The following is a 22720-nucleotide window of genomic DNA, read 5'->3' on the forward strand; positions in this document are numbered from 1 at the left end:
GGGGATCAATTAAACCTGCTAATCTATTATTTGAAATTAGTGGCGCATTACTACATCATACTGTCCGTTAAAGATGGGAGGACCATTAGTGCTTTATCATAGAATCAAAGAACATTTACTAAACATAACATTCCGTTCACATATCATACTGTCAATACTAATACGCATTTGTTTGATTATCTATGGCCAGTTTCAAGATAAACACGCTGAGGTGCCGTATACGGATGTGGATTACATTGTGGTCACTGATGGAGCGCGGCAAATGCTGTTGGGCAACAGCCCTTTCCGAAGGCATACCTACCGCTACAGTCCCATATTGGCCTTTATGCAAATACCCAATGTGGTGGTGTATCATGAAATGGGTAAATTTATCTATGCCTGCTTTGATATACTAGTGGCCCTGCTCATATATGTTATAGTACGCAATGAGCTACAGTCACAATGCAACAAGGCTGTGAAATGTCTTCTCACCAAGTACGGCAGGGGATCACAATTTTCTTCGAAACTGAACTATGGGGACTCTGATTCGCGAAACAGTCCCGAGAAGGTTGCCAAAGCATCTGCCTGCTTTTGGCTATACAATCCTTTGACAGCCGTCATCTCAACGCGCGGAAATGGTGATAGTTTTTCCAGCTTCTTTGTTATATTCACTTTATATTTAATTATTAAATCAGATGACTGTAGCAATAGTGTTAGGAAACGTAATTGGTTGATATTTGCAGCCGGTCTGGTCCATGGCTTTGCCATACATTTACGTTTGTATCCCTTATTGTTTAGCTTGGCTTACTTTCTGACATTATCCAGTAGATTAGTGAAATCGATTAAAGACTTTATGCGCGTAGTTCTATTTCCCAATATCCAACAGTTAATCTTAATCTTAGGAACATTATTGAGTCTGGTGCTACTAACAGGTCTCTTCTATAGACTCTATGGCTGGCAATATATTTATGAAGCTTATTTGTATCATTTTGTGCGCAAAGATATACGCCATAATTTTTCGTTATATTTTCTCATGCAATATTTAGGTAGTGGTGACAGTGGTCAAGCAATGAGTCCGGGTGGCCTGCAAAAACTGCTTACTTTGCTGCCACAAATGATTTTGATACTATATTTAAGTATAGGTTTTGGACAATTTCGTCAGACCCTGCCATTTGCCATATTTGCGGTAGCCTACACAATGGTCACTTTTAATACCGTGGTAACATCACAATATTTCATTTGGTATTTAGCCCTGCTGCCAATCTGTATCAATAACTTCCATGGCATGTCGCTAAGACAATGCAGCATGTATTTCGGCATATGGTTGGTGTTTCAAGGTCTGTGGTTACTACCGGCATATTTGTTGGAGTTTAAGTCATGGAATACATTCTATTGGATTGGCCTACAGGGTGGCGTGTTTTTTGTTGTGAACAATTTTATATTGGGACGTTTAATAGAAAATTATAGCTTTACACCGTTTAAGATAAACTTGAAGAAACTTTTCTAAAATGAAAAAAAAAAAACCATGAATGATAGGTATTCAATAATAGTTATATTAAAAAAAGAAAGAAAAAAAAAACATAGCATTCAATATACATATTTACCTTAAATCTATAACGAACATGTATTATATTTCTTCCCACATTTTTTTATATAATGAAATAAAGTAGAAATGAAGATAAAATAATAATAAATAACCAATACTTTACACAACAAATAGCCGCTAAGAAATCTGTAGTTTAAAGAGATTTTTTCTTTTTTTTCGAAATTTTGGTATTGAAATCGCCAGAGTGACTATATTGCCTGCACATAAAACACAATTTCCAAATTCTAATTCCTACTATTTTAAAAGATTGATTATTTAGATAAAAACTGAGATTTTGTATAATCTCATTGAGTCGTCAGGAGGTCTTATTCTTTAGTTTACATTTTAAAGAATATTTAATATTTCATGTATATTAAAATTTGAATACCTTTTAAGAGCAATCACGAACAATTTCTTTAAACGATATCGCATGGAAAATTCGTTTTTAATAGAAAAATTCTTTTTGAAATCGACATATGTGGAAGCAAAACAAAAATTATCTTTGATATACTTTGAGGAATTTATATTGTAATTTCAAATTAAAAAAAATATACTCAGGAAGTTATTTATAAATGAGATCCGTGTCTGAATGCACACTGAGATCGTAAGTTGAATGTTCCCCCATAGTTCGTAGACTTTCCCTTGATAGAGCAGTACAGTGGCATATCGTTTTATTCTCTCATCGTCATCCTCATAAAGCATTCAACGTTAGAGTTGGACGTTCTTGATATTGCACTGGCCTGTTAGTATCCCATGTTGCCAGGTTTATTTAATTTCCCAGAGCTGTTCTACACCTCAAGACTGCATCGGAATAGATTATATAAGATTCAATGCGTCTAAGAGCCGTTTGGCTATCCACATAAATTTACAGGGTGAGATTAAAAAACTAAGCCACTCCTCCGACAGCTGTTAAAATTATTCCAGTGATAGCTCATTATATTGTTTACAAGCATACAAAAGCATTTTGGTAAGAATTTTCCGGGAAAAAAGTTATTCGTGATGGAATTCAAGCGTGATAGTGTGATTTCTTTATAAAGAAAATAACTGAAGAGTTGCTTGGCCGAAAGTGGTGAACTGCCGAATTTGGTGTTCTCCGGCGAGAAAACATTCGTTGTCCAGCAGCAGTTTTTAAACAAACAAAATGATCCGCTCGTGTTTACTTGCCAAAGAGGTCAGCTTAAAATGTACACCTTCGGTTGGCCACCAGAACTCAAGCGCTGGCCATTGTGATGGTGTGGGGCGTCATAACAGCCGATGGTCGTTCTCCGCTTGTATTAATCGACCGTGGCATCAGAATAAATGCCGAATATAATCGCGAAAATATTCTGGAGCGTGTATTTCTAAACTTTTTCTAAAATTTGATGTTATTTTCGACATTTTTTGCTTTCATTCAATAAGATTTAAAAAAAATGGAAAAATTATGGCGTTTGACTTTGCAGTTGTTTTATCTCACCCTGTATACTGTATAAATGGTTTTTATATTGCTTGCATTCACAAGATGAGAATAAGATATGACAGGGAGTGCAAAATGAACCGGGTCTCAATTTTTTGCATCACAATTGAAGAGCGTGAGAGAGCATGGCCACTGAATTAAAGTAATTTCCGTATAATGTATACAACATACTATCTTGAATACAATCTCTCGAAGTTGTACAACCAGTTGTATTGTGTGTGGCTTGCATTATAAATAGGGGAACAACTCTAGTTTAGTAAAAACTCTTTTCTTTTTTCGAAATTTTTTCCAGAGGTAGGTATTTTTACCCTGATTCCGGGAAACAATTTTTTTTGGGACGAACCGGGGACTCAAATTTTTACCCGAAAGTGTGGGTTCCAGCCGCGTTGGACCCGGATCCCTTACCCGATGTAGAAAATATAGGCATCTTTATGCGGAAGAAGGCGACTATCTGCCGAACAAATTAAATCCAATTTAGGCGGAATTGCCTATTGCTGTGACGTTGAGTGATGATTGCATCAGCTGCTTGCCTGCTGTCCGCGCGTATCTTGTAGATTCATTTCATACGTTTTTGTTTTCTATATTTTTTTAAATTTGCTTTTAGTTGTCTTCATGTTTTTATCATAACACCACCATTCCCTCCCACCGACGTTAAATTTAACAAAAAAATCACAATTTTTTGTTTTGATAGAATAACAAAAGAACAGAAGAAAAACATGAATATTGTTGATCAATTTCTTCGGAATAATTATATTTTGGCCATTTGTGAGGATGCAATCTGCAAGAAATCGTTCACCCTCAATTTGTCACATTTCAAAATGACCGAAGTTCCGGATTTGGTGGAAAAATGTGAAGTTCTACTAAAACTATTTTTGAATCGTAACCAATTGACCAGGGTATGCGGACCATATTTCAAACAGTCTTGTCTTATTGAATATCAAATAAAGAGCAACAATTCCCTTTAGATGCCATCGTTCATGATCAAATTTACAAGTCTACAAATACTAACATTGGACTACAATCAACTGAGTGAATTTCCCCGGGAGTTGTGTCAACTGATAAGCCTGAAATCATTAAATATTAGCTGTAATGCCATAGCAAAATTACCACGAGAAATTTGTCAATTAACGCAATTGGAAACGTTTTGGTGCAATAACACCGGCCTATTGGAATTGCCGGAAGAGTTGGGAAACTGTGATCGCCTAGAGACATTGGGTGCCAGGGGGAATCTATTACAACATCTGCCTGCAAGTATTTCCCGTTTAAGAAGGCTACGATGGCTAACATTGGAAAATAATCGCCTAACAACAATACCCGATTCATTGGCGGAACTGACAAATTTGGTACATTTCAATGTGAAATCCAATCGCTTGACATGCTTACCAAATTGTCTCAGACATCTGAAGAAACTGCAATATGTCTTTCTCAATTGCAATTGTATTTCAACATATCCAACAGATGATTTCCCCAAATCTTTGGAACATATACGTATGCTAAATATCTGTGATAATCCAGTGTGTGGTTTGCCATCTTTACATGAAAAACTAAAGGCAAGAACACGACACCCATTGTTTAATTTCAATTTCATACAACATTTTAATTATAGGAGCACAATAACATATTATATGAGAGTAACCAACAAGAGGATGTGACAAACAATGACCTGGCGGAACAGGAAAACAATCCGGATGACGAGGATGAAGAATATCAAACCGATTGGGAGAACTCAGTGGAAACAAGTGATTTAGATTCTACAGATTCAAGCAGCCCTGAAAATAATTTAGAGGTAAAGTATTTACTTTAATGTAACTTTGCTGCCCTAACTCACTAGAAACGTTTCTTTTTTAGGACATATCCATACTGATACCGGAATTATCACGTTACATTACAAATTTCAGTTAAAAACTGGGGAGGTTCTATGACATTTTATTCAAACAGGGAACTACAACAAAATTAGAGTAACCACGAAATTTAAGCAAATATTGCTTTAGCATACATAATATAGTACATAAATAAATGTAAATGTGCCACACATCCGCTTAGTTGGACATTTTCTTCATGAGATCTTCATCCTGCATGGACATGGCGGTTAGTTTTTTGCCAATCTTCTCATGGATGTCCAAATATTTGGCAACACAGCGATCAATGCAAACCATTTCGCCTTTTCCTAAGGGAGAAACAACAAAAATCAAGTGTTTATTTTTTGGGAACTGGAGGTAAATAGAGGTTTGGACTACTTACCCAATTCAGCCTCTCCATAGCGTGGTGGTATACACTTTTTGTGGCAAGCATTTGTCATGCGATTATATAAATCCGACATCATTTCAATTTCCATTTCTTGCATCATTTGCAATTTGGCCTGCTCGGCGGCACTGAGGTTCATCTGGGGCATAGCCATTGTAATTTAAGCACGTGTAAATTGTTCCCAATTGAAAAAAGATAATTCTATGTATTTGTTAGGAATGAGGGCGGGCAAAAAATGTCACTGCTTGGCCTTTAAGCGTTGAATCGTCTCGTTCCAACTGATTCGTAATCTCCAATATTTGCCTTTTTCATGCGATCACGAATTTGCATATCCTCGTAACGACGTTTTTCCACAGATTCTTTGGATAGCACAAACGAATAGACGCCAACAGCAGTTAAAATAGTCCTATTCAAATGAAATGTGCAATATTATGTTAGTATTACAACTGGTTTTTCATAATTGCATGATAAATAAATGATAAGCTTACCAACCAACAGCAATTCTTCCAAAATTACCCAAAGACATTACTCCCGTTCGATTTTTGTTCCTATTTCAATGAACAAGTGTCAGCTGTTGTGACATAACCTCTTGAATGACAGCACAATGAGAGCGGCCTCGTTAAATGAGAACGTAAGCGGAGAAGCGTAAAAACAGTGTTGCCGTTGATTTGTATAAAACAATTAAATTGTGCGCAAAAAAATCGCCCACACGATTCTTATTGGGAAAAAAATTTCTTATTTAAGGTTTTGTTAAGTTTTAGAAATCCAAGTGTCAAAATTACTCCATTTACTGGAATTTTGAGTTATAATACACACCACATATTTCTCTATTACATTTTTAGAGGATAGAGCCGAAGAAAAAAAAAATACAAATTTTCCTCAACTTTGTTTTGACAGTTTGCTTGTTTTAACCTCTATGTTATTTCAGGATTTCATTGGAACGAAGATATTCAAAAAATCCCTTGAACATTAATAACCACAAAAATGAAATACAACTTTTAAAAATACTCTTTATTTTATAAATAATAACAACTATAAATTAAAAAAAAAAAATAATAAAAAAAACAAAATAAAAAATGTATATATTTAACAATTTAAGGAATGCATGATATATAAAATACTGTAATACTTTTACATAATAGTTATTATCGAAGAGAAAGTGAAGCAATGAAAAATACAAATTCGAGTGGTGACAGAGATCAGTTAAATGATAGAAAATATATATACGACTTGATGAATTAGTTTAAAGCTTGTTGTCTCGAAATGAGAGAGAGCGAACGAGAGATTCAATGCTATTAACTAGGCGGTATGGAAAAGGCTCTTTGGCCACGGCCGTGATCGGGTCTCGAACCAAACCAACTCATTTTCCAGTTGAGGGTATCATGTAGGAGTTTCTCTTCTTCTTTTGTTAGCTTAAGAAGAGTTGCAACGGCTCTTATCAAATGGCGGGCTTCAACCTGAAATTATATTTTTAGAGACTTGCTATTGTGGTTTGGCATTTGCTTACCTCTCGGCTAGTGAGAAACTTAACTATAACATGTTTTAAATACTTGAAATTAACTTCATCCATTATAACACTACCTCCTTGTCCCCCAGCCGTAGCCGGGTCTATGGAAATGCAGTTTTGACAACGTGAATTTTCGGCAAGTGTGTATTTTCCCTCCTTTCTGCCATCTGCAGATGACAATTCATCACTTATGCCCACGACTTTGGCGGATGTGAATTCTTTTTGCAAGGTCTTTTTCAAGTCGTTTACACGCTGGTTCAGAACTTTTATGGTCTGAAAAAAATATGACAATTACTAAATGTTATTGAGTTCTCTGGCTATTAGCAACATACCTTGTTCTTTTCAATTACATCCCTTTGCATTTCATCGAACTCCTTCAGTTTCTTGTCATTGGACGAGAGTGTGGTTTGCAATTCCTGTATGCATTGCTCCTTGGATTTTAGTTGGGATTCCAAATTCTTGTTTAGTTCATGTATATCATTTACTTCGTCCCGTTCTTGTCTCAGCTCTTTTTTCAATAATTCTTCGCTTTGGGAAATTTCGGCGTTTTTCAACAAGGCGGTTAGTTTTTCTTCTTTTTCTGCTTCCAACATCATTTGGGTTTCGTTTATTTGAGTTTGTAGGTCGGCTATTTGCTGTCTCAGGGATTGTGTGACATTTGCTGAGTTGGCCGCATATTCGCCGAAACGTTCATCGGCGGCTTCCAATCTGTTTTGTAACTCTTTATTTTGTAATTCTAGTGATTCCTATGTGGGTATTACAACAAATATACGAATCATTTCAAAAATAATAAACATGGCGAAAGCGTTAAAGAACAAAGAAAGTCGCATTCTCTTTAAAATAACAAAACATTTTATTAAAAAAATAAAAACAAAATAAAATAAATAAAAACAAAGTTTGTGTACCTATATGCAAACGTAAGCATACATATTTTCTTTGGAAAAGTTTGGTGGTTTGGGTTAAAGAAACTAATTTTGAAATATTTAATCTAAGCGTGCCAGTTGTGTATTTTTGCTGTTGTTGTTAGTCACATATCATCCCAGGATAAATCATCACCTTGCGGTGACATACTTACAACTTTACTGCGTTCGAACAGAATTTGCTGTTCATTTTCTTCGCGGCATTCTTTTAAGGCGGCATTCAGTTCATCGATTTCCTCCTCCAATAGCTTAATCTGTAACACACACAATTTGTAAATATCTTACGAATTGAAATCAAATTCCCACTCTATTACCTTATCATCCCTTTGTTTTATTTCCTCAGTGCTTTTAAGTAACTCAAATTCCAAATGCTTGACCCTTTCGATGAGGTCGTCTTTTTGTTTTAATATTTTTCGTTTTTCGGTGGTTTCCTCGGCGACTTGTTTGGACAAACGGCTGACCTGCGTTTCAAGTGCCAAATTTTGACCCATCCATGAACTTTTTATATCGGACAGTTGTAAATGGGCCTCTTCGAGACGTTGTTCCAAGTGCTTCCGCTCTTGTACCAAAGCTTGTAGCTTTTCATCTGTACCAAATGTGCCGAGAGCTTCCAGGCGAGTCTGTTCAACAATTTGCAAACGCATTTTTAGGTGTCGATTTTCTTCTTCGATGGCAGCCAAGGTGATGGTCAAATTATTCTTTTCTTGTTGTGATGAATGCATCAGCTGTTGTAACTCATCCTGTTGGAGACATACACAAAGTAAATTTTAGAAATTTTATTACGCCACTTTCTTAACTTACCTTTATCTCTTCTAACTGGGGTTCACAGTGTTTAAGTCTTTCCAATTCCGATGTTAAATTTTCTACTTGTTGTTGGTGTTGCCTCATGGCATTGAGACGATCGACCGCCTCCTGTTCTCTAAACGAAAGCAGATTACGCAGTTTTTCAATTTCACCTTGTTGCATGTTCTGGATCTTCTCCTGCTCCTCACAGTAAATATCCTTTTGTGTTTGCGCCACCTTGACTGTTTCCAATAGGATCTCATTGGTTTTCTCAACCCTTAGTTTTTCTTCTTGCAGTTGTTGTAGGCGTGTCTGATAGTTGGCAATTTCTTGACGCAGTGCCTGTTCGTTCTTGTCAAAAAAAGATAAAAACAAGAGATAATCGTATGTTATTGTGATAAGCTTAAGGCCAACACACAAAAAAAGCTGCATACCTGTGTTTCGTCATTATTGGATGTGATGCTCATAGAGGAGGAAACACGACTTTTTAGGCGATTGTTATTGTTAGATGTGTTGGAATGAATCATCGAACGCTGATGTGGCGTTATGCCAGGAGTCAATCCGGCATTACCTACCACTTCGGAGCCTGTTTCCTCCTTTATCTTGTTCTTTAACGAAGCAAACATTGTTCTCTAGCCTTACTATAGGAGATGGAAAAAAAAGAATTGCACAAATTTACACACCAACCACCTCAACACAAGTCTTATGCCATGGCCATGTATGTTTGAAACGACTAGAAAATACTATTTCAAATGTTGCCTTAATATTAAAGCCTGTTGTTTTATGTAGTTTTCGGCATGGTTTATTTTCTTATCAGAATTTTATGTAAATTAATTTTTCTTTATTTATCAAGCGAGTTCTTGTCGTATAGGTGTATAAAAGTCGACTTTTGATTTACGGAGTTAGTTGGAGGGGGGCATCAGTTTGCTGTGAGTGTTGCTTGTTCGTTCAGTGTTATAAAGCACCCGTGAATGGCTTTGGTGAGTCAAATCTCGATTTAAGTATCTCTATTCCACAGAGGGCGAAGCCGATGTGAAATACCCGGCGGCGGCGGATAGGCACAAAAAAGTCCGACTGCAGTCGGAAGAGAATCGGCGGCGGCTAAAAGTCGGCTACAATCACGACTTTCTATTCATTTAAGTTAGAATAAAAATTAATATATACGTTTTGAGGACATTTGTTGCTTATATCACTTCAATAATTATTACAAAAATATACTAATTTGATAAAAATGGTTCGAAGGCCACATTGTTATGATGAACAAACAATTGTAATTTTTTAATAATATTGCAGAATACAGGTTGTTTGTCTTTGCATTAACAGAATTATTTAAATAAATAGTTTTTAATATATCTTTGGCACATTTTAAAAATCTTTTAATAATACTTCTCCTACTTTTGATGAACAAGCAAAAACACAATGACTTTTTGCAAACCATGTGGCTGCCACTCCATCAAAATTCATAAATACAAAAGGTTGCCAAAGGTTTTGTAATAGAAAATAAATGTACAAAGACATAATACCCTTACCACTATGAAATAATAAGTTTATTAATCAATAAGATTAAAAGGCATATTTATACGAATATGCTGCATGCATTTTTTCGTCGGCTTTGAATTTGAGCCGATGAGAGCCGCAAGCATCGGCGGCGGCTCAGATGACTTAAAAAAAGTCGGCGCCGACTGCGAGTCGAACGGCTTCGTGCTCTGCTATTCCCGCGTCAATTTTAAAAATACCTGACTTTTGTTGTTATTCTGTGTTTTGTGTGTTTAAAAGATTTAAAAGATTATTGATTATTAATCTTTAATAAGGTAAGAGAAATACAGCATTGGTCTATACTGTTGGCCAAGGGGAGAAATAAAACAAATAGAAAATTGGCCACAGGCTAAATTGCAAGCGCCATAAATAACAAATATTGGCATCATAATGATGAACAAAAGATTGAGTTTGCATTCCATTGCTTTGAACTTTATAACTCATAATTATACACATTTAAGTTCTAGGAAGTATGGTTTGGATTCTCCAGCGCAATACGGACTCCGATACTGCTGGATTGATTCAAGTGTGAAATTATGATTTGGATGTAAACATTAGTGAGTTTAGTTTGAAATCGTATAGATAACATTGGCCAGGGGCGTACGTGGGATGGGGGTTTGGTCTTCATTTTTTTGTATATTTAACTCGAAAAAGTTATTTTTTTGCCAGTTAGGCATCTGTATTGGTTTCGAAATGGGTATGGGTCGAAATGGGAATTAATTAATAATTTTACCATGACACTGACAATAGCTGTTGTAAAAGAATATCTAGTTTCTTGAAGGAAGATGAAATCTTTGTGTTTCACCCCTAGAATTTTTTGAATCCCATTACCGATAGCAAAAATGGAGACAAAATTGTTCGAGGCCTTCACGTGTATAGCCCCTACATAAATCTTGGGAACCAATTTTAGATAAATGTTTATTTATTTTTTTCTTAATTGATGCCTCTCAGTTTAAGTATTCCTTAGATTTTATATTTATTAATTAATTAATTAATGTTTTTGTGATAATATCAAATTTATTTAATTAAAAATTTATTTTTGACACTAGTTTTGCGTTCAATTTTGTTATTTGTTGTGAAAAAATGAGCTGCGATTCAACTGAAGGTGCTGGCGCCGCCGATTCCGGAATGGTGGATAACAAGGAAGCCCTTTCCAAATCAATTTTGGACACCACCGATCTAATTGATAACATGACAAGCTTTCTCGAAGCTGGTGCCGTTGATGTTGATAAGAAAATTCTTAGGAACATGGCATTGGCCTTGACCAAACATTTGAATGAGTAAGTCGTGTTGTTGTTATCCTTAATTGTTAAATAAAAAATATAATTATTTATGTTATAGTAATATTATGCTCAGATTTAAGACATGAAAAATTTTCAAAGAGATCGGCCATAGATTTAAGATAATTGATGCGCTTTCTCTTCCTTGTGAAGTCCACTCTGGGGAGTGTCTTCAGAATAGAAGAATATCAGTGGCACAAAAAAAAGCTGCTGTGATGTCTGATTTTTATAGACTTTTTAATTCAGACTGTGCCATGTCAATAATTAGATTTTTTACGTGTCTACATAGAGTCGGAATTCTTTCAAGACTCGCTTGTTTCTAGAAGAGAAAAACGTTGTACCAAAATTGATTAGATAATTACAGGGTGAGATGAAAAAACTGCAACCAAATTCAGACTGCTGTCATTTCCAAGCCACTCGTCCGACAGCTGTTAAAATTATTCCAGTGACAGCTCATTAGATTATTTACAAGCGTACAAAAGCATTTTGGTGAGAATTTTCCAGAAAAAAAAGTTAATCGTGATGGAATTCAAGCGTGATAGCGTGATTTCTTTATATTTGGCTGGAAAACCACATATGGCTATCGTTAGAGCACTCCAGCATTTAAATGTAAAAAAAATTCCATTCGGCAAATATTGAAAAATGAGCTCGGGGTAGATCCCTTGAAATTCTAAAAAATGCAAGATTTTACACAGCAACAGAAAGAAAATAGACTCAAAAGAGGTAAAGAGTTGCTTCGCTTGGCCGAAAGTGGTGAGCTGCCAAATATGGTTTTCTCCGATGAGAAAACATACGTTTTCCAGCAGTTTGTAAAGAAACAATTGGATCGTGTTTACTTACCAAAGAGGCTGAAAATGTGCATCTTCGGTTGGCCACCAGAACTCAAGCGCCGCCATAACAGCGGATGGTCGCTCTCCCCTCGTATTAATCGACCGGGGCATCATAATAAATGCCCAATATTATCGCGAAAATATTCTGGAGGGTGTATTAAAGCCTTGGGCACGCAAACATCATGGCCGCAGTGTCGATCACCTCAAGCAAGTGCTTCGTCGGGAATGGGCCACAATACCGCAGAGCAACATTCGGGCAGCGTGTGACGGTTTCATTGGCCATATCAAGGCCATAATTCGTGCCAAAGTCGAACAATTCGAACAAATCTAAACTTATTCTAAAAATTGATGCTTTTTCCGACATTTTTTGCTTTTATTCAATAAAATTTTAAAAAAATCGTGAAAATTATGGCGTTTTACTTTTTTGCAGTTTTTTTATCTCACCCTGTATTATTAATTTATAAAAACGCATTTCTTAAAAATGCATTATTTTTAATTATACATTCACTTGTAATACAAAAGTCTCCTTGCCGTAGGTTAATGTATTACATAGCATTACAATAATCCTGACAATTTTGCCTATTGTTTTCTGAATCCCTATAATTTTGAAAATCTAATCCCATTAAGGATATTTATTTTTTGATATATACCTGTGTGTATTGTTAATGTTTATAGGTATATTCGCAAGACATTTTACCCATACACTGAGATGTTTGTTTCTTTTATTTTTTTTTTTTGCACATTAATTTGGCAAGTGTCCAAATTAATTTATTTTTATCTTTTGTGTGAGTGTTTTTGGTCTACCTTTTTCGAATGGCGAAGAAGTGAGACTAATGTCACAAATGTGCCTAATACTAATACAATTGGCACAAGAGTCGCCGATTTTTCTTTGTAAAATATACTGTGGTGACAAAAAGACGCCAGAAATTAATATATACTTTTCAAATGATTTACAGAATTTTGAAATAAAAGAAAATCAAAAATTGAATGAATATATTTTTGGGGAGATTTTATGAAAAATACTTGAAAAATGACATCTAAAAACAGTCGTCCTCAAAGAAAATAAAATGTATAGGAAATATGTTCACACTTTTTGCAATTACTGTAAATAAGAACTATATGTTGTATATATACACTGATCTTATACATATAGGTTTTATACTGACATCATTAATTTTGCCACAAAGACTACAGCGACACACCAAAAAAAAAAAAAAGAGGCCATCGAACCATCATCATCTCGAGTATTCGTCACCATCTCTCATTCATGTTCACAGTTTCTGTCTTGAAATTTTTCGAATTCAAAATTTGATTGTAATTAAAAAATCGAAAGAAAAAAAACCCAATTTGTTTATGACATAATCGGAACAGCAAAGGTATGGTATCTGCCAAATGTTCAATACGCCAAAGTAATTACTTTCCTTTTAAGTAATTGTGGGGAGCATTCTGTATGTTCTGGTTGAATTAAGATGATCTAGTGGCACAATTTATTTTAATTTATTTCATATTTTTTGAGATGTTAAGAAATTGATCTGTGCGCGTATTTGAGAACAGTGAAGTAGAAAAGCATTAGGTCCATAATAATTTTACTAATAACAATAGCAATAATCATAATAATGATTATAGAAATACTGTTAATTAAAACAAGTAAAATAGTATCAGTCGGTTTCGCCGACAGATGTGTATCCCCAGCCTTGAGTTATGGTTATACAAACTGTTGACCCTTTATGGGGGAAGGTTCTGAAGCAGTTGGCCAATGTTGTCCAATTCATATCTGACCTAAGACTGCTATAAATATTACAACGTGCCAGATTTGGACTACATCGGCTACTTCCTATACTTTACAGGGTGAGATGAAAAAACTGCAACCAGCTTCAGACTGCTGTTAAAATTATTCCAGTGACAGCTCATTATATTGTTTACAAGCGTACAAAAGCATTTTGGTCAGATTTTTTCAGAAAAAAAGTTACTCGTGATGGAATTCCAGCGTGATAGTGGCTGGAGAACCACAAGTGGCTATCGTTGGAGCACTCCAGCATTTAGATGTGAATAAATCCTTTTGTGTCTCGTACCATCGCTCGTTACTGTGATACTAATAACGTAGCCCGACGTCAAGTGGAGTGGAAGTGGGCGGAAGAAAACAACAACATCAGCAGAAATGGTTCGAAAAGTAAAGAAGCTACTTGATCGAAACCCGTGGTCGAAAAATGGCTCGTGAGCTGAATATTCCAGTTGGCACATATTGAAAAATGGGCACGGAGTAAAGCCATTGAAATTTCAAAAAGTGTTAGAACTTACAGCGCATCAGAAAGAAAATAGACTGAAAAGAGCTAAAGAGTTGCTTCGCTTGTCCGAAAGTGGTGAACTGCCGAATTTGGTTTTCTCCAATGAGAAAACATTCCTTATCCAGCAGTTTGTAAACAAACAAAATGATCCGCTCGTATTTACTTGCCAAAGAGGTCAGCTGAAAATGTGCACCTTCGGTTGGCCACCAGAACTCAAGGTGTGGGCCGCCATAACAGCCGATGGTCGCTCTCCGCTCGTATTAATCGACCGTGGCATCAGAATAAATGCCGAACATTATCGCGAAAATATTCCGGAGGATGTATTAAGGCCTTGGGCACGCAAATATTTTGGCCGCAGACCTTGGACATTACAACACGACTCAGCGCCATCGCACTCAGGGCGAGCCACCCAAGAATGGTTACAAAATGAGGTTCCTCGCTTTATTTCCAGCGCACAATGGCCACCAAAATCTTCGGATACCAATCTGTTGGACTATTGTGTCTGGAATATTTTGGAAAGCAAGTTTGACACTAAAAAATACCGAAGTGTCGATCACCTCAAGCAAACGCTTCCGCGGGGAATGGACCAAAATGCCACAGAGCAACATTTGGTCAGCGTGTGACTATTTCATTGGGCGTTTGAAGGCCATAATTCGTGCCAAAGGGGGCCAATTCGAACAAATCTAAACTTTTTCTAAAATTTGATGCTATTTCCGACATTTTTTGCTTAAATTCAATAAAATTTTAAAAAAATTAAAAAATTATGGCCTTTGTCTTTTTTGCAGTTTTTATCTCACCCTGTATACCCTCTCTAGCCATATGGCCGAGGGTATGATAATAATAATAGCTGAATATAATCTAATTCCGAAGTTTAAAAATCGTTAACAACCAATACAAAACTCTTCTAAAGAACATGTGTCCTGCATAATAAGGATCAGGCATTGTATATAACACAAACAATATGTTTACTTAAAAAAGTAAAACAACATGTCCCATTTTGTCATGAAGTAAACATCAAACTGTGTGGGTCACAGTTATCAATGGGTCACGTTACAGAATCACAAACAGGGTAAATGTTTGTCTGTTTCTTGTTTACAAATTCCAATGCAAATTTACCTAGATTCCAAACAAGGACATCTATTTACCTGCCATTTGATTTGCTTATTGGATTGTAAAACTGAATGGAAAATATTGGAAAAAAATAAATATTTGCAGCCTCACGAAGAACGTGCTTATGAAATATGACACCATTTTGTAGTAGTAATCAGGGTGGTTTTCCAGAAGGAAGCAATTTACAGAACAGCTCTTGCCATAAGATTTACTTCCTGGCTAAACTATTTTGGACGCAGATCTTGTACATTACAACACGACTCAGCGCCATCGCACTCAGGGCGAGCCACCCAAGAATGGTTACAAAATGAGGTTCCTCGCTTCATTTCCAGCGCACAATGGCCACCAAAATCTTCGGATACCAATCTGTCGGACTATTGTGTCTGGAATATTTTGGAAAGCAAGTTTGACACTAAAAAATTCCGAAGTGTCGATCACCTCAAGCAAGCGCTTCCGCGGGGAATGGACCAAAATGCCGCAGAGCAACATTCGGTCAGCGTGTGACTATTTCATTGGGCGTTTGAAGGCCATAATTCGTGCCAAAGGGGGCCAATTCGAACAAATCTAAACTTTTTCTAAAATTTGATGCTATTTCCGACATTTTTTGCTTAAATTCAATAAAATTTTAAAAAAATTAAAAAATTATGGCCTTTGTCTTTTTTGCAGTTTTTATCTCACCCTGTATACCCTCTCTAGCCATATGGCCGAGGGTATGATAATAATAATAGCTGAATATAATCTAATTCCGAAGTTTAAAAATCGTTAACAACCAATACAAAACTCTTCTAAAGAACATGTGTCCTGCATAATAAGGATCAGGCATTGTATATAACACAAACAATATGTTTACTTAAAAAAAGTAAAACAACATGTCCCATTTTGTCATGAAGTAAACATCAAACTGTGTGGGTCACAGTTATCAATGGGTCACGTTACAGAATCACAAACAGGGTAAATGTTTGTCTGTTTCTTGTTTACAAATTCCAATGCAAATTTACCTAGATTCCAAACAAGGACATCTATTTACCTGCCATTTGATTTGCTTATTGGATTGTAAAACTGAATGGAAAATATTGGAAAAAAATAAATATTTGCAGCCTCACGAAGAACGTGCTTATGAAATATGACACCATTTTGTAGTAGTAATCAGGGTGGTTTTCCAGAAGGAAGCAATTTACAGAACAGCTCTTGCCATAAGATTTACTTCCTGGCTAAACTCTTTTGTTTTTCAAGTAAACGATAGTTTGTTTATGAAGCGAGGAAGCCTCTCTGCCGCTATGGACACTAGTTAGAAATTATAATACGAAAACAAATCGTAGAACAGAACGTGAATAGACCGGATTATCACTTAATATTTGCAATTGTTTTTTCTTCATTCTCTCATTGCAGACAAGACAAAACGCTTTGAAGCATAAAACGAAAAGCGTATAAAATTACATAATTCATTATTATTTATTATTTTTAGTGACAAAACCAAAAACCAAAACTTAAGGAACAACAACAACAAACATCGATAATGTAGTGTATTATGTGGAAGAAACAACAACAACAACAATAACGCATCAACAATCGTAATGAAATTGATTAATGTCAGGCTTGACTAGTTTTCCATCAAACGTCATTTGAAGAAGTGGAAAAAAATAGGGTGTGTATTATGTACTTGGATATATATAGGCTAAAGTCAAAAAGCATAGCGACATGCCTGCCGCTATGCTTTTTTTTTTTGTACAAATACAAAAAAAAAACAAAAACATCTAACAGATTCGCAGATAAATTTTGTGAGAATGTATGTCATTGGGTGAAAATGCCATGAAAAGATCAAAAACCCAATTAATTGCGGAAAATGTTGGAAAGATCGATAATATTTTCTATAGAAAAATGTTATTTGTATCCAATTTTCAATCGAAAAATATTATCCTGATATTTGCTATAGAAAAATATTATATTTTCTATAGAAAAAAAATGTAAAATTTTTTAAAAGAAAACTTTAGCCGTATAAAATTTTTTGAGAAAAATATGTTATCTGTAGAAAAATCTTATGGGGATATTTTCAATAGAAAAATGTTATACAGAAAATAATTATTATAGAATCTGTTAAAATCTTAAAAGTACCGAATGTAGCCATTATATTGGGATCTATACGATGACGTAGACCAGCATAGGCAACTTTTGTCATAAGCTACTATAATAATCAAATGCGAAACTTAAAAAAATTCGTTGAATAATGCAGCTAAAATTATCAAAATACCAAATATAGGGAGATACCATCATTATGTGGGGGCTACACCAAAAAGTGGACCTGCACAGACAATTTTCTGTCATAGGCTGTAGTATTCATTACGAACTTCAAATACACAATTAAAAAAAAATTCTGGTGAATAATGTCGCTAATATCACCAAAAACGGAATATCGGGAGGTACCGTTATATGGGGGCTATACGAAGACGTGGACCTTGCACAGATAATTTTCTTTCATAGGCTGTAGAGTCCATTATAAACTTCAAATACCAAATTTGAAACAATTCCGGTAAATAATGTCGCTGAAATCATGAAAATACCAAATATCGGGAGGTACCCTTATATGGGGGCTATACGAAAACGTGGACCTGCACGGACAATTTTCTGTCATAGGCTGTAGCATCTGTTACGAACTTCAAATACCAAATTTGAAACAATTCCGGTAAATAATGTCGCTAAAATAATATATGGGGGCTATACGAAGACCTGGATCTGCACGGAAAATTTTCTGTCATAGGCTGTAGTATCCATTAAGAACTTTAAATACCAAATTTGAAACATTTCCGGTGAATAATGTCGGTTAAATCACCAAAATACTGAAAATATGAAGGTACCATTATATGTGGGCTATACCAAAACGTGGACCTACATGACCCATTTTCAATACCGAAAGTCCTGCAGGCATAATACACATTTTAGTAAAATTTTATCAACCTACTTCATTTCGTTCGGAAGCTAGAGTTATTTCCACATATGGACAGATGGACTGAAATCGTTAAATCGACATAGAATTTTATGCTGATCAAGAATATATATACTTTGTGGGGTCTAAAATGTATATTTCGATGTGTTACAAATGGAATGGCAAACTTAATATACCCTCCATAATATAGTGGATGGTATAAAAATGTTATCCTTAGAATATTTTTTGTAGAAGAATATTATTCGGATTATATTTCCTATAGAAAAATGTTATCCACAAGATTTTATGAGAAAAATATTTTCTATGTTATCCGGATTTTTTCCATTTTGAATAGATTTTTTTCAAATTTTAATTAGCTTGTTATTACCTCCCCTTTTATTTTTACTATTTAAATTAAATTCAAACATTTATTTAAATGCCTTAGCATTTTATTTAAATGTAAATTTCTTTTATCCGTTAATATTTCACTTAAAAACAACTCATTTTGTTGCATTACTGCTTGCAAATCGCGTATGAAAATATGCTACCTATTGACCTTATCAATGGTGTGTTGTGTGGCAGCAAGAGAGTGAGTACAACTTTCATATGTGTCACGGAGTAAGAGAGAGAGAGCGCGAATTGCTACAGTGAGAGTCGATGGGTGGTAAAAGAAAACTCACCCCATTCGATTAGGGCAAACTAAACAAATAAATGCCACCACTAGTGAGTGAGCGCGCTTTTGAATGCCATGTCTGCCTGCCTGTTTTGTCACAGCAAATTGGAAAAATATTCTCCCGCTGGGTTGAAAACAAAAACATCTGCTGCTCTTCGTGTGTGTGTTTTAGGGTGCTCATTGTCGGCGAATGTCGTTGATGAGCGAAAATTTCAAATTGAATGCCGAGTTGTGGATGAGACTACACGAGCCAATGTTCGATAGATTCACTTTTAGTTCTGTTCTTGCTTTCTTCGGTTTAATTACACACAACACAGAAAATACAATCTACATCTTTTAGTTGCTTTGCTTTGTCTTGCCACCGTCGTCTTCGTTGTCGAATAAAATAAAAATACAACGGATTTGTTTTGATTTGCTTGATGATTTTTTAGCTTGTCTCGTCTGCTGCTGCTGTCAGCAGTTAAACAATCCCAGAGATACAAGAAAAAACTTCATTTGCTCCCAACAAAAAGGAAGAGTGGAGAAAGATGCAAAGCATCTCTGTGTGAATACCAAAGAAAAAAAAAAACAAAAATAAAAACAATGACAATAATAGTTTAAACTATTTAAAAGAAAATGTATTAAGTGCAATAACAAATTGTGAAAGTGTATAAATAAAGAAAAGTGGAAAAATAAAGAATATTTGAAAAATCATATTTTGCTCGGATAGCCAACCAGAATTGAGTGCTAAAATGTGTATGTGACAGCATCTGTGCGGGGACCTCAATGTGTACTTTTCTGAAGGCTCTTTTTGTTTTTGTGGATGCTGCAAAAAATATTATTTTAAAGAAAAACAAAATATATGTTCTCAATACTCAATAAATAAATTATCAGTGTCGCTTTTGGAGCCAATTTTCCAAGTCTATTCAAAAATATATAAGTGAACGGCGAGTTTATAATAATTTAAATAACAAGTAAACATTGCTGTTGTTATACATATATGTATATATTCAACAACCACAACCATATCTACGTGTGGCTACGTCTGGCTGTAACGTATATAGGAAAAGCCACAATATTATTTTCAAACATACATACGTATGAGTCTGCCCATCGATTGCGTTGTATATAAAAAAAAAACAACAACAAGAAATTATAACATAATTTCGTTTTGAATTCATCACATCACTTGTTGTTGTAGTCGTTGTTATTGTGTTAATTTATTTTAATTGAACTCGATTTTATTCGTCGCCGTCGTCTTCATCGTTCTATGGAATAGCAACAGTGCGCCATCGAACAACATCAAGATAAGGATCTATTTTACAAATGTACAACAGCAGCGGACGCTCAATTTGGAATCCCATGTGGTAAGTAGGCACACAAGCGGTTATATTTTTACATAATTTGCTACTTCCATTGCCCACCAAAATACACAAAAACAAAACAATAGAAATAAAACGGCATATGCGAGTTGAAATTCATCCCCAGTTCTTTTTTTTCTCTACCCAACCATCAACTATCATGAAACGGATTATAGTTCATCAACAGCAGGATAACAATTAGAAATTGTTAATGTTACCCCCCTATACGATTCGAAATTTCCCTTTGTAGATGGTTCATTGACACAAACACATTCACACGGACACATCGATTGACATACGCTTTCATTTAAGAACATCCCTTGCATTGTTATTGTTTTGCGTTTTTGTTTTCTAAGGCACATCTTTGTTAATCTCTGTAATATTCCCAACACTCTCCATGTTTTGTTTTCATATTTCCCTCTATCTCTCTCTCGCTCTTTTACTACGATGCTCTGTTGTTAATCTCACATACATGGAGAAGGGGTGCTGTGTATGAATGCTGTGATATTTAGTGGTTATGAATCATCATTTTCAATTAGAGACGAAAAAAAAGACAAAAAAAAAAAACATTTTCAATGGCAGATGTCGTTTTTTTTTGGCAAAGTAATTGCGAAAAATCTGGCCAGATGGGGGAGTGAGATGTGTACAGCATGTTGGCTTCTTTTTATACCCTCCAGCATAGTATGGAGGGTATATTAAGTTTGTCATTCCTCGAAATATACATTTTAGACCCCACAAAGTATATATATATTCTTGGTCAGCATAAACTTCAATGGCGATTTAGCTATGTCCGTCCGTCTGTGGAAATCACTCTAACTTCCAAACGAAATGAAGTAGATTGATAAAATATTACTCAAATGTATATTATGTCTGCAGGACTTTTGGTATTGAAAATGGGCCATGTAAGTCCACGTTTTGGTATAGACCCCATAGAAATTTGGTATTTGAAGTTCGTAATGAATACTGCAGCATATGACAAAAATTTGTCTGTGCAAGGTTCACGTCTTCGTATAGCCCCCATATAACGGCCCCTACCGATATTTGGTATTTTGATGTTTTTAGCGATATTATACATTGGAACTGTTTCAAATTTGGTATTTGAAGTTTTTAATGGATACTACAGCCTATAGCGGCCTTGACAGGACAGGAGTAATAAATAAAAATAGTTGTAGCATGGTTACCAGCTTCTGATTTGACTAGTTTTCTGTCGCCGTACTTTCTGGGGCAAAGCAGTTCTCTTTAGACGAGTGTTACATTCCTCTCTTTTACATGTTTTTTGCAGTATACTTTGTGGGATTTGACATATTTCTTGCGCAACGAAATTTGACTTATAGTACGTTTATATATATGAGGGTTAACCCACTGGGTTTGGATTTAAATTGTCATATCCATTATTTTTACTTCAAATAAATCCTCTCGAAGTAGGTTAACCCTACAAAAAGTTCTAACGTAAACATTGGATTAGATTGTTAAACCTTTCAATGCCAAATGTCGATGAGACGGAAATCGACCTAACTATCCCTAGTTTCGGAGTGTAGTTGTGAGCAAAATAAAAAAAAAGAGTAGATAAAAAATAGTTCGATGTTAGTGTTTTTTTAATTGAGTAGTTTTGGCAACAGATTATACGATGGATTTAAAGAAGAAGAAATATCTGTTTTCAGTCAAATTTCTCTTTGCTTATTTAAATCAAGAACAAAACAGTGTTAAGTCATTATTTATACAAATATTTTTTATCCATTTGCTTTATAAACTATTTTGGCAAACATTCGTGTTTAAAAACAATTAAATAGAACAGTAAAATATAAAGAAAAACAGAATTTTAATTTTCTCTTAAATTATCTCTTTTTTCTCTTCGTGTTCTAGAACACGGTTTTGAGCACCCCTGATTTAAAGGGACAATATTCAAAGAATATAAAATAAAACAAACAACTCCGTTTGCAATCAAAAAAACGACTTTGTTTTTTCCACAGGCAAACGTTTCCATTGATATTTTAAACTTTTCAATCAAAAAGTAAAGAAAAAAACGATGAGTCAAAAGTCGACCTATGTATCCCTAGTTTCTACGAATGCAATGAATGGTTAGCACTAGCAATACTAATAATGCAACATTATTTAGTCCAATAAAAAGGTATTTTCCAATAGCAACCTGTCTGTAGAACGTGTACAGGTCTTGTAAACCATAAAATACGTTCTATATAGTCGATCTTTATATATAAGCTATTACCTAATTTCTGCGGTGGTACACTTTCTACAGGTAATTGACAGTCCTTTTTAA

The 22720-nt window shown here is 35.1% G+C and overlaps 6 protein-coding genes across 9 annotated transcripts in view; 3 read left to right on the forward strand and 3 right to left on the reverse strand.

Annotated features, from left to right (window-relative positions):
- Positions 1–73: 73 nt before the first annotated feature.
- On the forward strand, positions 74–1899 carry LOC131805584 (GPI mannosyltransferase 1). The gene has a single exon (XM_059128903.1). The coding sequence runs from the start codon at positions 74–76 to the stop codon at positions 1484–1486; it is 1413 nt and encodes a 470-aa protein (XP_058984886.1). The 3' UTR covers positions 1487–1899.
- A 1584-nt stretch (positions 1900–3483) lies between these two features.
- LOC101890008 (leucine-rich repeat protein SHOC-2) lies at positions 3484–5051 on the forward strand. The gene is made up of 4 exons (XM_005191675.4): positions 3484–3913; positions 3983–4567; positions 4624–4803; positions 4866–5051. The coding sequence occupies exons 1-4, from the start codon at positions 3734–3736 to the stop codon at positions 4917–4919; spliced, it is 999 nt and encodes a 332-aa protein (XP_005191732.3). The 5' UTR covers positions 3484–3733; the 3' UTR covers positions 4920–5051.
- Positions 4926–5415, reverse strand: LOC101889665 (mitochondrial import inner membrane translocase subunit Tim10). Its single transcript, XM_005191673.4, has 2 exons — positions 5259–5415; positions 4926–5184 (listed from the first exon to the last, which is right to left on the reverse strand). Exons 1-2 carry the CDS (start codon positions 5413–5415, stop codon positions 5057–5059), a joined length of 285 nt encoding a protein of 94 aa, XP_005191730.1. The 3' UTR covers positions 4926–5056.
- LOC101889837 (uncharacterized) lies at positions 5396–5877 on the reverse strand. The gene is made up of 2 exons (XM_005191674.4): positions 5750–5877; positions 5396–5667 (listed from the first exon to the last, which is right to left on the reverse strand). Exons 1-2 carry the CDS (start codon positions 5785–5787, stop codon positions 5514–5516), a joined length of 192 nt encoding a protein of 63 aa, XP_005191731.1. The 5' UTR covers positions 5788–5877; the 3' UTR covers positions 5396–5513.
- A 452-nt stretch (positions 5878–6329) lies between these two features.
- Positions 6330–9382, reverse strand: LOC101894729 (golgin subfamily A member 1). Of its 2 annotated transcripts, none has more exons than XM_059128870.1 (7): positions 8906–9382; positions 8490–8813; positions 8003–8428; positions 7844–7942; positions 7101–7514; positions 6769–7041; positions 6330–6718 (listed from the first exon to the last, which is right to left on the reverse strand). In XM_059128870.1, the coding sequence occupies exons 1-7, from the start codon at positions 9095–9097 to the stop codon at positions 6557–6559; spliced, it is 1890 nt and encodes a 629-aa protein (XP_058984853.1). In that variant the 5' UTR covers positions 9098–9382; the 3' UTR covers positions 6330–6556. The 2 variants fall into 2 exon arrangements, with proteins under 2 accessions (XP_058984853.1, XP_005192081.2); XM_005192024.4 differs by having other exon boundaries at positions 6331–6718; positions 8490–8822; positions 8906–9378.
- Positions 9383–10176: 794 nt separating this feature from the next.
- The window catches only part of LOC101892565 (centrosomin), a 53919-nt gene continuing 41375 nt past the window's right edge, over positions 10177–22720 (forward strand). For 2 of the 3 annotated variants that reach the window (XM_059128782.1, XM_059128786.1), the window contains exons 1-2: positions 10177–10282; positions 11057–11287. In XM_059128782.1, the coding sequence (XP_058984765.1) occupies positions 11091–11287 (197 nt within the window). In that variant the 5' untranslated portion in view covers positions 10177–10282; positions 11057–11090. Of the gene's footprint in view, positions 10283–11056; positions 11288–19316; positions 20452–22720 lie in introns of those variants that run through there. The other variant, XM_059128784.1, reaches the window with a different exon arrangement.

Source organism: Musca domestica, unplaced genomic scaffold, assembly GCF_030504385.1.
Source record: "Musca domestica strain aabys unplaced genomic scaffold, Musca_domestica.polishedcontigs.V.1.1 58, whole genome shotgun sequence".
NCBI lineage: Eukaryota > Metazoa > Arthropoda > Insecta > Diptera > Muscidae > Musca > Musca domestica.

Excerpts from the sequence above, each read along its gene's own strand:
- LOC131805584 (XM_059128903.1), top strand. The coding sequence starts at position 74 with ATGGGAGGACCATTAGTGCTTTATCATAGAATCAAAGAACATTTACTA.
- LOC101890008 (XM_005191675.4), top strand. The coding sequence starts at position 3,734 with ATGAATATTGTTGATCAATTTCTTCGGAATAATTATATTTTGGCCATT. Across the intron at positions 3,914-3,982 it reads ATCGTAACCAATTGACCAGG|ATGCCATCGTTCATGATCAA; the intron begins GTATGCGGACCA and ends AATTCCCTTTAG. Across the intron at positions 4,568-4,623 it reads CTTTACATGAAAAACTAAAG|GAGCACAATAACATATTATA; the intron begins GCAAGAACACGA and ends TTTTAATTATAG.
- LOC101889665 (XM_005191673.4), bottom strand. The coding sequence starts at position 5,415 with ATGGCTATGCCCCAGATGAACCTCAGTGCCGCCGAGCAGGCCAAATTG. Across the intron at positions 5,185-5,258 it reads CTATGGAGAGGCTGAATTGG|GAAAAGGCGAAATGGTTTGC; the intron begins GTAAGTAGTCCA and ends TTTCTCCCTTAG.
- LOC101889837 (XM_005191674.4), bottom strand. The coding sequence starts at position 5,787 with ATGTCTTTGGGTAATTTTGGAAGAATTGCTGTTGGTTG. Across the intron at positions 5,668-5,749 it reads GGAAGAATTGCTGTTGGTTG|GACTATTTTAACTGCTGTTG; the intron begins GTAAGCTTATCA and ends TCATTTGAATAG.
- LOC101894729 (XM_005192024.4), bottom strand. The coding sequence starts at position 9,097 with ATGTTTGCTTCGTTAAAGAACAAGATAAAGGAGGAAACAGGCTCCGAA. Across the intron at positions 7,042-7,100 it reads ATGTAATTGAAAAGAACAAG|ACCATAAAAGTTCTGAACCA; the intron begins GTATGTTGCTAA and ends TATTTTTTTCAG. Across the intron at positions 6,719-6,768 it reads AGTTTCTCACTAGCCGAGAG|GTTGAAGCCCGCCATTTGAT; the intron begins GTAAGCAAATGC and ends ATATAATTTCAG.